The 17,326-nt window shown below is 39.2% G+C and overlaps 1 protein-coding gene across 1 annotated transcript in view; it reads left to right on the top strand.

The window, feature by feature from the left end:
* arhgap20b (Rho GTPase activating protein 20b) overlaps positions 1 to 17,326 on the top strand; it is a 91,379-nt gene that overhangs the window by 33,613 nt on the left and 40,440 nt on the right. The window contains exon 9 of the mRNA XM_036580160.1: positions 4,518 to 4,697. Within this exon, the coding sequence (XP_036436053.1) occupies positions 4,518 to 4,697 (180 nt within the window). The remainder of the gene's footprint in view (positions 1 to 4,517; positions 4,698 to 17,326) is intronic.

Raw genomic sequence — 17,326 nt, 5'->3', positions numbered from 1 at the left:
ATAGAGATAAACAGAGTGGGCAGTTCAGTCTAGGGCTGAACCACAGCTGTTCTGAGGTCAGCTGAGAACCTTTCGCTGCTCACTGTTTAGTTTCATCACTTTTTCCACATTGAATCTTATACACCCCTTCAGAAACAGCAGTGATTGGAGGGTCTGGAAGATAATACAGAGCTTGGGAGAGTTTGATTGGCCATAATACAGTAACAGCGCTCACAGAAAACAGATCAAACTTCATCATCCCAGAAATGCAGCATAATCAATATTCTGTGCCTGTTTGATTGGGTGGCCTGTGATACTGTGGCTGTATTATCATAATGGTGCTGTTTCCACGTTTAATCTCATCAGTGGAGGAAACTAAACAAACCCTTCTGAAACTACTGAGGTCTGATCCTCAGTGTCCTCATAGCTAGTTTTGGCCATACTGGTGCTTAGCCGGTTTCGAAGCTCCTCGACTTGGGTGCAGGTACCTTCATTACAGTTCTGAGAGGCTTTCGACATCCCTCTTCAGTTTGGGACAGAACGTTCTCTCAGTTCTGTAATTGTACTGATGCTGCTGCCTTCATGGCTTTGATCAGTGCAGCCTCTGGGTCTGATATATTAAACTTGTAGTGCTCACTGAACACGAACATGTACTCATATGGCTTCATGTGTGTGGATGATTTTACCAAAGTGGTTCAAAGTCAGCGCTGAAAACTTGACCCCATTCCTTAATTATGTTTATTTTATTAGAAAAAAATGATTGAACATTTCATTTTGTCACTACCAAAATGATCACAATCATAATCAAAATTATCACGAAGCAGCTTTACAAAAAAATTCAGGTCCGAGCCCCATGAGGGTCGTCAATGGTGACAGTAGTAAGGAAAATCTCCCTTAGGCTGGATGTACACTACAAATTTCTCTGCCCGATTTTAACCCCGATTTGTGACAACGTTTTACAATCCGAAGCGAGTTTCCAGGTTGGAAGCTCCATCGGAAGCGACCGAGGGCAGATGATCTGTAGTGTAAGAGGAGAAACGAGTGAATCTTTAGTCCTCCGATCAAACTCTGAAGTGATCATAGACCCACCGATATTTTCAATCATGTTTGATATTCACGACTCGAGTCCTGCAGTGTGAGAAGGTCAAAGATGAACTCAACTAATTATTCCAATAACAGCCAATGAGAGAGCTGGAAGAGCAGAAAAACAGGAGAAGAGACGTGCATGAACAGCAGAGCGGAGACAGAGGAGCTGAGTGTAAAACAGAGGCAGATAATCATGTTTATAATGTTGATCCAGACGTCAAAACACTCTCTTCACAGTTTCAGCTCAGCTGCCAGTTTGTCGTGTAACATTTCTCCAGCTCACAGTCTGATTTCAGCGTTTCTCACCACAGATTCATCCCCAGTTTGAACGTTTGCTGCACATAAAAGCCCAAACAGTTCCAGTAAGTTCAGCTCTGTTTGTGTCGTGCGATCTTAGGAATTCTGGGAGTTTGAGTTCTTATTCGTAGCCCAAACTCGTTATATGTGTTACTCTCTCTCTTTGCCCTGTCGTCTAGTCTGAGCGCCTCATGAGAAAAACACAAGAAATTATGTGCTAAACTTTTGTAAAGTTTGTGATGCTCTTTTAAAAGTTGTGTAGTGAAAACCAGCCTAAGAGCACGAGGAAGAAACACTGAGAGGAACCAAGACTCAAAAAGGAGAACCCATTCTCCTCTGGATCACATCGCAGAGCAAAACAACAACACAGCAAAAATAATATGAACAGAGAAAAGGGTTTTACACTGTTAGAAATAAAGGTTCTGTTCAGGTACATGTTCGTTCATCAAGGTACAAACACTGTAAATGTTCCCCCAAAGGTACAACAGTGGTTCTAAGGTCTGATTGTGAACCTTAAATACGTTTTTCCAGGTGAAAAGTTCGTATTTGTACCTTTTCGTAACCAAATGTTTTAAAACAGAACAGTAAAATAAAAGCCTGGAGACGAGACGGGGTGTGTGGAGTCAGTACAGCTTAGAACATATCATTTCAGTGGATTATGGTACAGTTAGGTTCCCTGACTAAAGGTACTGAGATGTACTCTTGAGGGAACCACCCCAGTGACAAAAGGGGTACTTCCCCAGTGACAGCTTAGCACCCTTTTTTCTGAGAGTGTACCATTAATATAAAGTATTACAGTAGAAAAAATGAAAAAAAAACAGCCTGTCATTGGTTAAGATTAAGCAATGATAGCTAATTAATACTGTTAGAGGCCGATGAGAGTAACAGTGGCCAAGTTTACATGCAGCCTAATAGTCCATTATTAATCCTACTAATAGCTCAATCGGAATAGTCTAGTCCAATTGAGGCCATTCGGAATACAATTTCTGTCCGATTTAACGAGGTGGGTAATCCTGTAAATAATCCGTTAAATAGAAGAATAATATCCGTGTAAACGCCTGTATCTGATTACATTCCCTATCGGAAAGTTTAAGTCCATTCTGATCATGTTCGTCGCGTCATAGTGAAAGTTTATACTGTTCAACATGGCGGAGCAGAAACTGGTCTGCAGAGGAGACAAAGTTTATGCTCTGATCTTTAAAAGACGGCGGTGGGACGGACGTCCAGCTTATGTGTCTCAGAACACGACGTCTTCCTCTCGGCCTTCTTTAATAAGGACATGTGAAGGACGTTTTCCTGAGTCTGACATCATTTTAAAGTAATTAAAAACACAAGCACTGCTCACTGCTGCTCATCTCACTCTGACTGGACTGATGTTCGCTGTCATGGAAACATCTACACTAAGCGGTTCTCCACGCACGCGTGTCATTTTGGATCTGATTACTTGTAGTGAGCATGTAAACAGAGATTTTCATCAGACTGTTGAGTAGAGTGAGATTAAACACCTCAGTCTGAATCTATAATGGGAATGTGTTCAATCAGATTGGCAAAAATCTTTGCATGTAAACACAGACACTGATAAACAGATCCGTGAGGATCAGTCAGCGTTACCAATGAAAACCAGTAACTACTGTTAGGAGGGAATCACAGTGGACCATGAACATCAGTGACTGCTGTTAGAAGTCCGTAATAATGATCTGTTAATATGACTATGAGCAAATGCTTCAGTAGTGACTGTTTCGGTACTGACAATTTCAGCTCATTTTGAGCTAAGAGCTAAAAAACGCTACACAGTTCATGACTTGCAAGCACTGTGACCTCAATCTGAACAGTCAGACCAGAATTCAAAGACTTTTATATTAGTCCAACTCAGTTTTTATATATAATTCTTTATATAATATATTATTACATTTTACATACTATTTAGATACAAACATATAACCGTATCAAATGTAACTATACTGGGATGTATTTAAACATATAAACATATATCAGATAGATATGTATAATCAATATATCATCCATATATGTCCACTTTTTGATTCCTACATAAACGTACACAACTTCTACGTACATACATTTTAAAGCATATGCCTTACCCTCTAAGCCTCTAAGGCCAAAAATGTCCTCAGCCACGAAAGTGCAGCATTTTCCTGCAGCCGAACGCCACCAGTCCAGGCATCCTCATAGCTGCAATGCAGCGACACTCAGGTGGCTGGCCTGGGCAGCAACGTAGCTGCGATGTAGCGCTGCTCATGCAGCCGAACACTACCAGTCTAGGCAGCCCCACAGCTGCAGTGCAGCGTTGACCAAACAGCCGGCCCAGGCTGCAATGTCACGTCGATCACGTTCCCAGCCCTCGTAGCCGCGATATAGCATCTCCTAAGTGGCCAGTCCAGGCTGCATCATAGCTGTGATGTAGCGCCACCCAAACAGCCAGCCCGAGAGGCCTCTGAGTCCCAGGAGGAAAACTGCTCTTGGACGCTATCTCAGTGGATATGATGGCAAACTCCACAGCCAGCAGGAAAATGTCAAAACATACACACACAATACAAAACAAACAAAAAAAGCTGTAAAGTGGCGGCCATATTAAACCAGCATACTTACAGCAGAGCGCACATGCGCACCTGTCATATGAATGAATGAATGAATATATCATATGAATCACACGAAGGGAAGCAAAGGTATTGCAGGTGGAAGGCAACGAATAGGACAGCACCTCAGGAAGTTGCTCTGAAATGAAGGGTGTTAATAGTGAGTTTGTGCTGCAGTAACAGCCTCGACTCTTCTGGGAAGGCTTTACACTAGATGTTGGAACATTGCTGTGAGGATTTGAATGAGCATTAGTGAGGTCAGGTACTGATGTTGGATGGTCAGTTCTGGATCAATAATAATCCTAAAGGTATTGGATGGAGCTCCATCACTCCAGGGAACACAGTTCCACTGCTCCACAGCCCAAAGCTGGGGGGCTTTATACCCCTCTAAAGCACGCTCGGCATTGGACCTTAGGCTCATGTGTGGCTTCTCCAGAGCCTCCCATTCTATATGCACTATTGAATTCCTGTGTCAGCAGTAGCTTCACCTTAAATGAGCAGAATTTACTCATTAGAATCAATTAGAATTGATTATTTTCTTACTCATAATTTCTGCTTTAGGTCATGAGCTGCCGTTCTGTATCCTCCTGCACACACTGCGCTCCGCCCACGGCCACACCCCCAAACTCAGCCTCCAGCAGTCCTCTGATGGACTGAGCACTGAGCACCTGCAGAAACAGCCCAAATCACCACGATTCATACTGAAGACCAGAGCTGCACAGTACACGCACTCCCACACAGGTGAGTTCACCTGTTCAGTACAGGTACGCATACACATGCTTATACAGGTGAGTTCGCCTGTATCACACATACATAATTACGCAGGTGAGTTTACCTGTATCACACATACATACTTACGCAGGGGAGTTTACCTGTACCTCAGACACACACACACACACACACACATGCACACACACAAACACACACTTATACAGGTGAGTTTTCTTGTGTCACACAAATGTGAGTTTACCTGTACCACACACACACACGCACACACACACAAACCTACTTACACAGATGACTTTACCTGTAACACACATATAAGCTTACACAGGTGAGTTTACCTGTAACACACTTACATACTTACACAGGTGAGTTTACCTTTACCAAACATACATCAGTACACATGTGAGTTTACCTGTGTTGCTCATACATACTAACACAGGTGAGTTTATCTGTAACACACACACACAACCACACACACACTTACAAGGGTGGGTTCTCCTGTATCATACAAATGTGGGTTTACCTGTACCGCACATATTTACATACATAGGTGATTGCATCATACATACATCATACATACTCACATAGGTGAGAGGCCAAAACTAAGGAAGGGGGGGTAACACTCCTCGGATTCCAGTGCAAAGCTTGAGAAAAGCCACAATAGTGAAAATAAAACAGCCTGAAAATAACTGAAACTGTATTTTTCTCTTTGGACAACTTTCTAAATGAACTGCAGCCACAGAAAAAGGTTTGAAAATGGAAACGAATTGTTTTATGAATGTATGTTGATCCTAGTGTTGAATAACTGGCAACCCAAAGAAAAAAAGAGTGTGGTTCATTTGGTGATGATGCTGACCGTTCGAAGCCTGAAGGAGGACAGATGTAGAGATGTAGAGATCTCTATAACTGAGAACTACTATAAAAAGACAGTTTTTACAAGGACAAAAATACGATACGAGGTGATAGACGTGGTTAGATGTACAGAGATTATTTAAATATAATCTAAATATAATATAAATATGTTGTGTTTTTTTACACCCTGTTTCAGACATTTATTTTGGGTCAGGTTAAGTTTCTTATAGGTTTTAAGCAAAGCTCTATAGTAAAGCCCAATAGTAAAGCCTTATAGTAAAACTCTAATGTAAAGCCCTACAGTAAAGTCCTGTTGTAAAGCCCTATAGTAAAGCCTTACACTAAAACTCTAATGTAAAGCCCTATAGTAAAGCCCAATAGTAAAACTCTAATGTAAAGCCCAATAGTAAAGCCTTACATTAAAACTCTAATGTAAAGCCCAATAGAAAAGCCCTGTTGTAAAGCCCTATAGTAAAGCCCTATAGTAAAGCCTTATAGTAAAACTCTAATGTAAAGCCCTATAGTAAAGCCCAATAGTAAAACTCTAATGTAAAGCCCTATAGTAAAGCCCAATAGTAAAGCCCAATAATAAAGCCTTATAGTAAAACTCTATTATAAAGTCTTTATAGTAAAGCCCTATAGGAAAGAACTATGGTAAAGCCTTATGATAAAGCTTTGTAGTAAAACCCTATTGTAAAGGCTTTATAGTAAAGCCCTATAATAAAGCCTTATAATAAATCTCTATAGTAAAGCCCATATATTAACGCTTTCTAGTAAAGGCCTAAAGTAAAGTAAGGCCCTATAGTAAACTCTTATAATAAAGCCCCATATTAAAGCCTTGTAGTAAAGCCCGCAGGTAAAGCTATATAGGAAAATACTATAGTACTTTATAGCGGCTGTTCTTTTTCACTCTGTGGGTGCGAGAGATGCAGTGTGACCGGTGCGCATGGGTCATTTACACATACAGTGTTTGCGCTGCTGACTGGAGAAGAAAAATCAAACTGATCAATAGTCAAGTCAGCCACTCTGCTCAATAAGAATACCATTCTCAAAAGAGCGCGGTACCTTTGTTTACTCTCAACAGCATTCTGACTTGTGAATTTCAAGCCTGGTAGACCAACTGGGGCATCTGTTTGGGACACAGCATGTTAGACTAGTATTTCCTATGATAACGGTCATGAAAGGAATTTTTCTGTGGAATATGTAAATAAACAGCTCCATGCATATTCTGTAAATACCACTGAAGAACAGGGTAAAAGGGGGCTAACAAAGTATGCAGAGAAACAGATGGACTACAGTCTGTAACTGTAGAACTACAAAGTGCACCTATACAGTAAGTGGAGCTGATAAAATGGACAATGAGTGTAGAAACAAGGAGGTGGTCAGAATGTTATGCCTGATCGATGTACACTGTGCAAATAAAAATATTAGCCATTTGGTACAAATTACACATATTTCAGTAGAGATTTCTAAGCAGATTAGTTTTAAGATAATCCACTCGCGTAAAGAAGGAGAAAGTCAAAGGACGAGAGAAATGAGGCTCCTAACAACCACCTGGAAGACCTGGTAGACCCCAAAACTGCCCCCATCAGATAAACAGCACTTAAAACTTTCATCTCTGAGAGAGAGGAGAAAATCAAGCTGCTTCAGATCTGAAAACATCCACAGGTGTTTCCGTCCATCCTTCCACTGTGAGAAGACGACTCAGCGCTGTGGGTCTGAAAGGATGTGTAGCTGATCAAGAAGAACCTCACTGAGAAAAGGAGACGGACACATCAAACAAAGAAGCTGAACGATGGACTGACCACCCCAGAGTCCAGACCTCAACACCACTGAATGTGTTTGATTACTTCAGAAAATGATCAACCAGCTTCTCAGACTGAACTTTGGAGGTGTGTCTGCAGATTCTTTGAGGAACTGAAAGCGAGTCTCCTGAACAAAATGGAGGCTGGAGTAAAGGTAAAGAGTGACTCACTGACTCACACAGCGGAGATTAAATTTAGGTTTTGAGGCCTCTGTGTGATTTTCTATTAAACAGGTTTTACCTGCTCGGTTCTCTGCAGAGACTGAAAGGTGGAGAACAGGGGCAATAATTACAGCTCATCTGAGACCCTCTAGCAGAAAGTGCTCATTATTGACTTCCTGTTGGTTTCCGAAGAACACACAATTGCAGTTGCAGTTCCTGTCATTATGGTAAATAATGGTGCTGCGTGTGTTTTGCTGTGTCTATTTTATGCATACACTCAATCACATTGTTTACACGCTTCCTGTCAATAATAAGGACAATAATAAAATAGTTAAATTCTGGCACATTTTGAATCAAACTCTTCTGCTCACATTGAGTGATCTAAAGTCATTCAGCTCAATTCATCTATGCTCCATTCTGTAACACATTCTCTACTGGGAACACTTAAATGTGGCAATTTTCTTCAAACCTTAGGTCGCAATTTTTATTTATTTGCCAAATGAAGGATTTCAACAAAGCTTTATTTCAAACAAACTTGCCGCACAAACATTTGCATTCAACTGCATCCGCACTATAAACAAATCCAGCTTGAATTTGTTGAATTAAGCTGTTTGGTTCAACTTAAAAAATTATATTGATTGAAAGAATCGTTCATTCAAAGTGTTTATTTAGGTTGAATAAAACTAGTTTAACTGCTTGTTATTAATTTTAGCTTGCAAGTAATTTTTTCAGTTTGAACTGATGAGCCAGTTTACTTCATCTGATTAAGAGGTGTGTCCCATTACGTCTATATAGTGCACCATTAGAAGTGCAGAGTAGATCAGCCAGTAAGACGCGTTCAACAGCTGCTCTGCTGAGCTGCTCGTTAGCTGCTCATTAAACACCTCCAAGAGGACGTTTGAAGGTTTTGTTGATTAAGGAGCTTTTATTGAGGTAAATTAATACATTTATTGATTTAAGCTGATTTTGGCTTCATATTCGCCAACTTTCCTAATTCATTCTCTGTTTAAGGCGCCTCAGTGTAACTGCAGCTCCATTTAAGGTGGAACGGAAAGTTCAGATGAGAAGCTGGTGAATAAGAAGCTACTTCAGCTTTATTTGTGTGTCTGAGTTTAATATTTAAGAGTTTTGACAGTTTTGCTGCCACTTTTATAAAAAATCTCGCACTGGAATGTTCTGAACTCTGGAGATGTGCAGGTGATACGGATCCACCGATCTAGATCATCTTCTCCTCGTAGTGTTTCTGGAGACGCATCTAAAGCATCTACATATCTGTTCATGTGTTTGTGGTCATTCTGGTCTGTTGTGTTGGTGTTTATCTCCTGCAGGGCTGTATCTGCAGTAACGGTGATGAGACAAGCTCCATCAGAGCTCAGAGCTACAGCTCACCTGCCAACATGGTGGTCTTCTTAATGTTGTAATCAAATACTAAGAATAGGAGAAATTTTGAGAACATTAAGAAGTTTGAGGTGGGCAAACTGTAACACCCTCAAGTTGATGTAACTCTAGAAAAGCTGTGTAATAAACTGCTTTATAATAAGACTTTTTGACAAACGTTTTTTTGCAGCTCAAACTGATCATCCTTAAAAAAGATGGTTCTTCAATGGTTCTTTATTAAAGAAAATTGTTTTATATAGAACCAGGAATACTCAAAGAACATTTCAGATTGATGGAGAATGTGTTGTATATGGTTCTACATAGCACCTTTTGAAAAAGGGTCTATATAGCATCAAAAAGAGTTCTGTGAATGTGCTTTGCTTGACATCGTAACAATAGAAGAACCCTTTTTAGTGCTATATAGAACCTTTTTCAAAAAGGTGCTATTTAGAACCATCTACAGCACATTCTGAAGAACGCTTTCACGACACAGAGAACCCTTTAATCATGCAATGGGTTCTTTTAGTGTCCATGAAAAACCATCTTTTTTAAGTATGTAAGGACAGACTCGAGACAACAGAGTTAGGATGCACTCAATAATCCGATCATGTCTGGATTTCCGCAGTTCTGATTATTCAAATGGTCATGTAAACAACACACTCTGATTTCTTAGATCAGATTAAGGTCTAGAAATCTGAATAAGAAATCTGCTGAAGAGGCTGAATATTAGCTCAGTAATCAGATTTCTCAGTGCATGTGAACTCTTACTCTGATTTCTTTCGGATTTGCGAGATGGCAGCAAAACAGTTTTGGCACAACGCTGAAACCGACTACATGTTGATGATGCATGTTCATATTTTCAGGTAAAGTGACTTGATTCAAAAGCCGCGTCATGAAGTTTGAATTTTACATTACGTTTACGTCGAGCCTTCTTCTGTGAGTTTACCGGCTGGTTGTAAAGCAGAAATCTGATTACAGCCTGACTCATGCAGACCTGGAGTTTCCCCATTATCTGATTACCCTGAGTTTGCGAGCCAGCTAATACAGTATACTATCTTCAATGCCCAGTTTAAACCCTGATCCCCTAGTCTCCATTTCTGTTGGTCCGTTCTTCATGAAATTTACAAATAACGTAAAGGGGGTCAGGCATTTTCAAATTATGTGAAAAACTGCAAAATGACAATGAATGGAGATCTGAGCAGCCACATACAGAATATCACAGAATGATGTGAGCATTTTTAAAAATTAACATCTATACAGTTGTATAAATAAGCCTCATGTTCCAGAGGAGTTACGTCAGTCTGAGTGTAAAGTGTGAGGCGTCCACTGTGGTTAATGAGCTACAGCTTTGTAGATAAAGCTGTTTACCATGTCTGGCTGTGCTGGTTTTGATGGTCCTGAATCTTCTACCAGAGGGGCGTGTCTGAAAGAGGTGATGTCCAGGATGAGAGGGGTCAGCTGTTAGTGAGCCGGCGTGGTCAATCACTCTGCTGTTGTAGATGTTCTGAAGTGTTGGCAGGCCACATCTGATGATCCTCTCCGCTGCCCTGACTATGTGCTGGGGTTTGGCTCGTTCCTGTGAGCTGGAGGAGCCAAACCAGATGGTTATGGATGATGTGAGGATGGACTCCATGATCGCTGTGCAGAAGTGGATCATCAGACTCTGAGGCAGGTTAAATTTCCTCAGCTCTCTCAGGAAGAACATTCTTTGCTGTGCTGTCTGGGCTATGGAGACATTAATCATGCCCTCTAACAGTTACGAAGCCATGCTCACTACAAGTAATCAGATCCAAAATTATTATTATTATTATTAGAGTACCACTCAGTGTAGATGTTACCATGACAACCAGCATCACGTGAGTTCAGTCAGAGTGAGACGAGCAGCAGTGAGCAGTGCTTGTGTTTTTAATTACTTTAAAATGATGTCAGACTCAGGAAAACGTCCTTCACATGTCCTTATTAAAGAAGGCCGAGAGGAAGTCGTCGTGTTCTGAGACACATAAGCTGGACGTCCGTCCCACCGCCGTCTTTTAAAGATCAGAGCATAAACTTCGTCTCCTCTGCAGACCAGTTTCTGCTCCTGCCATGTTGAACGGTATAAACTTTCACTATGACGCGACGAACATGATCAGAACGGACTTAAACTTTCCGATAGGGAATGTAATCAGATACAGGCGTTTACACGGATATTATTCTTCTATTTAACTGATTATTTACAGGATTACCCACCTCGATCAATCAGATAGACACTGTATTCCGAATGGCCTCAATCAGACTAGTCTATTCTGATTGGGGTGTTTACATGGACGTTTTCTATTCTGATTGAGCCATTAGTCAGATTATTCACAAATTATCAGGCCGCGTGTGAACATGGTTAATGCAATAGCGCTATTAAATGAAATTATTAATGAAATTATTGTGCTTCATGTTTTTATTTATGTCGCATTTAGTTTTTTGCAGCCTTTACAAATCTGAAGTTTGTAGAGTATAATAATTCAGTAATAACTACATACTGGAATACATACAGAATTAGTTACAAATTGAATAATATTTACATTCTTTAACAACAGCTTTGAGTCTGAACTTGTGGGGCCATATTACAAAAACTTCCTATATTTTTTCTTATAACTTAAGATCTGACCAGTCAAGATAAGATTTTTTACAACTTTATCTTATCTTACAGCATTTAATCTCCAGTTAGGAAGTCTTAACTTGCTTGATCACAGTTGACAATCAACTGCCAGTGTCTGTAACCTAGCAACCGACCATACACTCATAACTGAAACACATAATCAAAAGTGTCAAGATAGTTAGTCAGATAACTTCCATTACTGATGTAAGAAAGGTCAAACAAACTGTGAGAGCGCCCCCTGCTGTTTATCAGAGCGTCGCTGCTCCCCAGTTTCAGTCTCCATTTCCCAAACGCTTTAGCCGAGCGTGCTAATGTTACTCCTCCTAGTAAACAGACACACGTTCAGCTTCATCTCCTCATTATTCACCACCTTCACTGTAATATTTCATCATCAACATTAACACACGAAGGTGATCAGAGGGGCGGGGGAGATCGAGTCTGCAGTGTCTGAGATCTTTAAAACGCAGAGTTAGAAAAGAAAATCATCTCACACTGAAAGCAGCGTTTTACAGTAGAAATAAATGGAGCTCATTATGCTGGTAGTGAACTATGCTGCTGACACAGCTGCCTAAAAACCATAGAAACGGACCTTAAACAGAAGTGAGGACCCTGTTGGGGTTCATCCTAAAGTTAGGACAGGATTTAGGAGGTTTAGTCTAGTTAGGATGTTTGTGTGATGCTGTTTTCTTATCTGGAGTTAATGATGAGATTATGAAGTCAGGAACTGTTATTCTGTAATAGATACTGTCCTGAATTCACTCTATACTGAAGTTGTCATGGTGACGAACCAGATTTTAGACTTTGGTAGTTTCTGTAATATGACCCTGATTTCCTTCTTTTCATTTCAACATTAAAAAGCATCACAAAAATGTAAACAATTACGTAACCAATCTGTAATTAAACAATCCCTTAATGTAATAATTTAAGTAACAACTACAGTATTACAGAATTAATTACATAGTTATGTATTGATTGACATTTACACTCAAATCCACTTCTGATTTCTTTGTGTTTACGTCACTAACATGTAGATAATGTGCTTATACTGTAATGAATAAACTCCTTAATGTAATAATTCAGTTTTTACTGCACTTTTTAAAGTAGATTCTGAATTACACTGACGTTCAATTTTCTATACTAAATTGTTTTAATAAACTATGACTGCATACTTATTTTTTTGTCACTTTTAATGCGTGAAAACACTTTGGCAAATTAATGGAAATTGACAGAAATGAAAGGTAATTTTGAGAGAATTAGAATCAAACATATTTTTTATAACATTAAAAGACATCGTGGCCTAATTTAAAGAATGGACCAAACAACAAACATCTAAGCAATTCATAATCCAGCTGCTTAATTATCTTCAAAGTAATTTCCTGCATTCTTTGGACTTTGTGGGCTATAATTTTATGGGTTATCATCCAGGCCGGGCAACCTTTTCATCTTCATGCCTCATATCGAGGAACAGTCCCTTTGTTCATGCTTGGGCATGCCTGAGAACATTCAACAATTATTCAGGGCACGGTAAATGAGCCGTGAGGGCTGATTAATGAAGACACTGGCTGTAAATAGGGGCGCGTGCTACTTACATGGAGCTGAAGGATGTAAACTATGCTGTGTGGGTCAAAGGAAGATGAATGAGGGGTGACTAAGGGCTCAGGTTAACCCTCACTGGTTCACACAAGTATTGTGCAAAAATCAGAGACCACCTTTCATTTATTTATTTAATTAAAAGCATCAAACTGAAAATCCCATCGAAGCATCACCAGCTAAATCTAATCTCCGCTGTTTGAGTGTTCGATGTGTCACTCTTTACCTTTATTCCAGCTTCCATTCATTTCAGGAGACTCAGGAACTTTTAGTTCCTCAAAAGAATCTGCAGACACACCTCCAAAGTTCAGTCTTAGAAGCTGGTTGATCATTTCTGAAGTAATCAAACACATTCAGTGGTGTTGAGGTCTGGACTCTGGGAGTGGTCAGTCCATCGTTCAGCTTCTTTGTTTGATGTGTCCGTCTCCTTTTCTCAGTGAGGTTCTTCTTGACAGCTACACATCCTTTCAGACCCACAGCGCTGAGTCGTCTTCTCACAGTGGAAGGATGGACAGAAACACCTGTGGATGTTTTCAGATCTGAAGCAGCTTGATTTTCTCCTCTCTCTCAGAGATGAAAGCTTTAAGTGCTGTTTATCTGATGGGGGCAGTTTTGGGGTCTACCAGGTCTTCCGGTGCTGCTGGACTGAGAACCAAAAACATCCAGTCAAAGCGTCCTGTTTGCTGTATGCAGTAATGACTGTATGCATAAATTTGTATTTTCAGGAGCAGCTTTAAATGAAGTTGCTGTGCCATTTTCATTTAGCCATGCTTCTGTTAGAAACATGAAATCGAGCTTATTCTCTTTAATAAGATCTCGAATCAGAAGTGTTTTGTTATTTAGTGACCTTACGCTGAGTTAAGTGAGTTTAATTTATTGCTCACTACACTCCGTGTTTGGGGGGGCTGGTCATTTGTAACCCTATGTTCACATCAGCAGCGACTTTTTGCCTCTTGTCGCCCAAATTGCTGGTCGCTTATCACCTGTGGGTGTTTCTGAACTCCAGCTGAGATAAAGTGCACACTGTGCTGCTCAATCGCCACATCATTTCATCACATCCCTATTTGCATAAAATTAAACTCCGCTCAACTTTGTCACGTCACTGACTCTGCTTTGACCTCAGGAATGAAGTTATCAATGTTTTGACCATGCCAGTTTTATTTTTTTTTATTTATTATTTTTTTTTATATTGCACAGGGCTTGGGACTTTAATGACATCATTGAAACATTGAATCTTCTCTAATATTTTATCTCATCAGTCAATATTATGAGAATTGCTATTATGAGAATTGCTCATTGACCACATTACAGCAGAGAAATAGGGGAATGGTAGAAAATGAAGAGCTGCTATCAACACAACTTTACGTCTATTGTTTACCACCGTTACGTCCACCATTATGTCCACCATTACACCAATGTTCAGGCCTGGTGTAGTACCTTCTCCACATTCTTGGACAAGATAATATACCCATGGCAGCTTGCAGCCCACCCCTGCGGTCTAAGGCCATTCACTCCCAGGAAACACTCCATGTTTCCAACAGCATTGTCATTGCACCAGCCTTGGAGCCAACAGTGAACAGTACACTATTAGAAATAAAAGTGCTGTGCTGGTACATTTTTTGCTCATCAAGGTACAAAAATGTTCCCTCAAAGGTACAACAGTGGTTCTAAGGTCTGATTGTGAACCTTAAATAAGTTTTTCCAGGTGAAAAGTTCGTATTTGTACCTTTTCATAACCGAATGTTTTAAAACAGAACAGTAAAATAAAGCCTGGAGACGAGACGGGGTGTGTGGAGTCAGCACAGCTTAGAACATATCATTTCAGTGGATTATGGTTCAGTTATGTTCCCTGACTAAAGGTACTGAGATGGACCCTTGAGGATCCCACCCCAGTGACAAGAGAGGTACTGCCCCAGTGACAGTGTAGAGTGTAGAGCCTGCTGAACATCTTGCTTCCTTTCCTGTGGGTGGGCAGAGGTAATAAATTATTATAGCTATGAGAAGTTCTAAATTATTATAGCTATGATTAAATATTTAGCAAAAGAAGATCATCTTTTGTGCAATTTTTTTGGACGTCAATAAATTCATTAAAGCTCCTGGGGAACTATCTTCCACTACGTATAGCACTTTTTGGACAGTGATGACAGTGATTTACAAACATTTGTAGGTGACATGAACTCACTCCACCAATCACTGTTGTGCAGTCGTATGAACCAGTTTGCACTGACATGGTCAAATTACATGTTTTGTTTATTTTCTAAGTGTTAACACAATCTCTACAGGGAACACACTGGATGTGGCATTTTTCTGCAAAGTTTAGTACACAATTTCTTATAAATTAATATAAAATGTGCCATAACTTTTGCACAGGCGACATTTTATATTTCATTTTTTCCCTCAGTTTGTTAAATTCAGCAAATAAACAGTAAAAGTAAAATGTGTTTTACAAGTATAATAAGTTAAAGATGTACATTTTTTTAACATTAAGTCCAATCAGGCTTTGTGTAGTACCTTCTCTGTGTTCTCGGACAGGATGACAGAGGTGCTCAAACCTTTGCACATGAAAGTATCTGTACCCAACTTAAATGTTTTGGCCCATGTAGCAGGGGCCATGTTTTGTTACCTGAAAACATTTGGAAAATATTAGGCTGTTCATTTTTGTTAATCTGACAAAATTGGCCTCAGTACTAGAAACACACTAAATACTTTTTAGTTGAGGAGAAAAATTCAATTTACAAATTTTTTGAGTTAGTTAATCGTCAAAAGCTAACAGAACAACAATCTGTGCCGTACGCTCTGTCACGTAAACTTTTTAGATTTTCAGTAATCTTAAGGCAGATGTTACTTTTCATAAGTTATAACAACAAATATGTTTTTACAGTGCATTAAACATTTATGGATACAAAAATTGTAGTAATTCAGGGGCACCTTTTACCCCAACATCAGGAGGCTGTCATTTTGAGCCCCAGGGGTGCCACAGCCATCCGTAAGGGGAGGGAATGGTGGGAATGAGTGATGGAAAGAGACTCAGTTAGTGGGAAAGATGAGTACAAAACCATTTCTATATTGTTTTTTCTGACAGAGATGCACTAAAAGTGTGAAGAGAACGTTTAACAAAACTAAGAAGTTTGAGCTCTGCAAACTGTAACATCCTCAAGTTTGGTTAATCAGTCAGTCAATCAAGCTTCATTTAACTTTATTCATTGACAATGACCCTCATTTACAATGTAGCCAAGCCAATACAGAAATCAAGAAATCAAGGATTGAAGAAATGAAAGTAGCAAAAAAAGTATCAGTTAGTAAAAACATTTCAAATACTAAAAATATTAAAAGTAACCATCATCATAATGGTAAAATTTAAGAGTAAGAAAGTCAACAGAATAAACTAATAAAATTGCAAAAATGAAATAGCAAATTCTAAAATCATTGATAATAAAATAATTGAAAGCATGTAAAATATAAAATAAAACTAAGTAGTAACTAGACAATAAACACTAATTATTATGTATTTACTTTCCTTTTATAATTTAAAAGGAAGGTAAATATAAAACAATAAATAATAATATAACAAAATAACAACAAAACAAATAAAAACATAACAAAATCTTATAAAAAGTTAACTGTCTAAAATCTGCTATAATTAAGTGCTTTATGATAAGTTGCATTATGCAAAATGACTTTTGATTTCTTACAGAGTGGTGTTAGCATGGTGACAACCAACATGACTGATGGGTTGTATCCCAGCAGGTAGAACATTTGGACAAACATTCTAGCAGCTCAAACTGTACAGATAGACTCCAGCAACAATATAAGCATTTTTAGGGGGCAGGAGCACAAGGGAAAAAGATGAATGTAAATTTAATTTACAGCGTATGGGTCATTTTACAGGAATGTCCACTTTTTCATCTGTCCATACGCTGTAAAAAGTGGCTCATCAGACCTACTTAAAAAATACTTCATTGATTGATTGAAAGAATCATTCATTGAAAGCATTTATTTAGGTCGAATAAAACTAGTTAATTTACTTGTTACCACATGAAGTATTTTTATAAGTAGATCTGACGAGTCACTTTTTACAGTGTAGGAGTCACTGGTGTTACTGATCCTCACTGGTGTTACATAATAAAGGAACACCAGATACATCTTTAATGAACAATGCATTTTACAAAACGGCTGCTACAGAGCATCAAACCACATGTTGTCCATCATGGAACATCCACTAAAATA

This window comes from Colossoma macropomum, unplaced genomic scaffold (assembly GCF_904425465.1).
Source record: "Colossoma macropomum unplaced genomic scaffold, Colossoma_macropomum, whole genome shotgun sequence".
NCBI lineage: Eukaryota > Metazoa > Chordata > Actinopteri > Characiformes > Serrasalmidae > Colossoma > Colossoma macropomum.
This window is presented reverse-complemented; position numbering and strand designations above follow the sequence as displayed.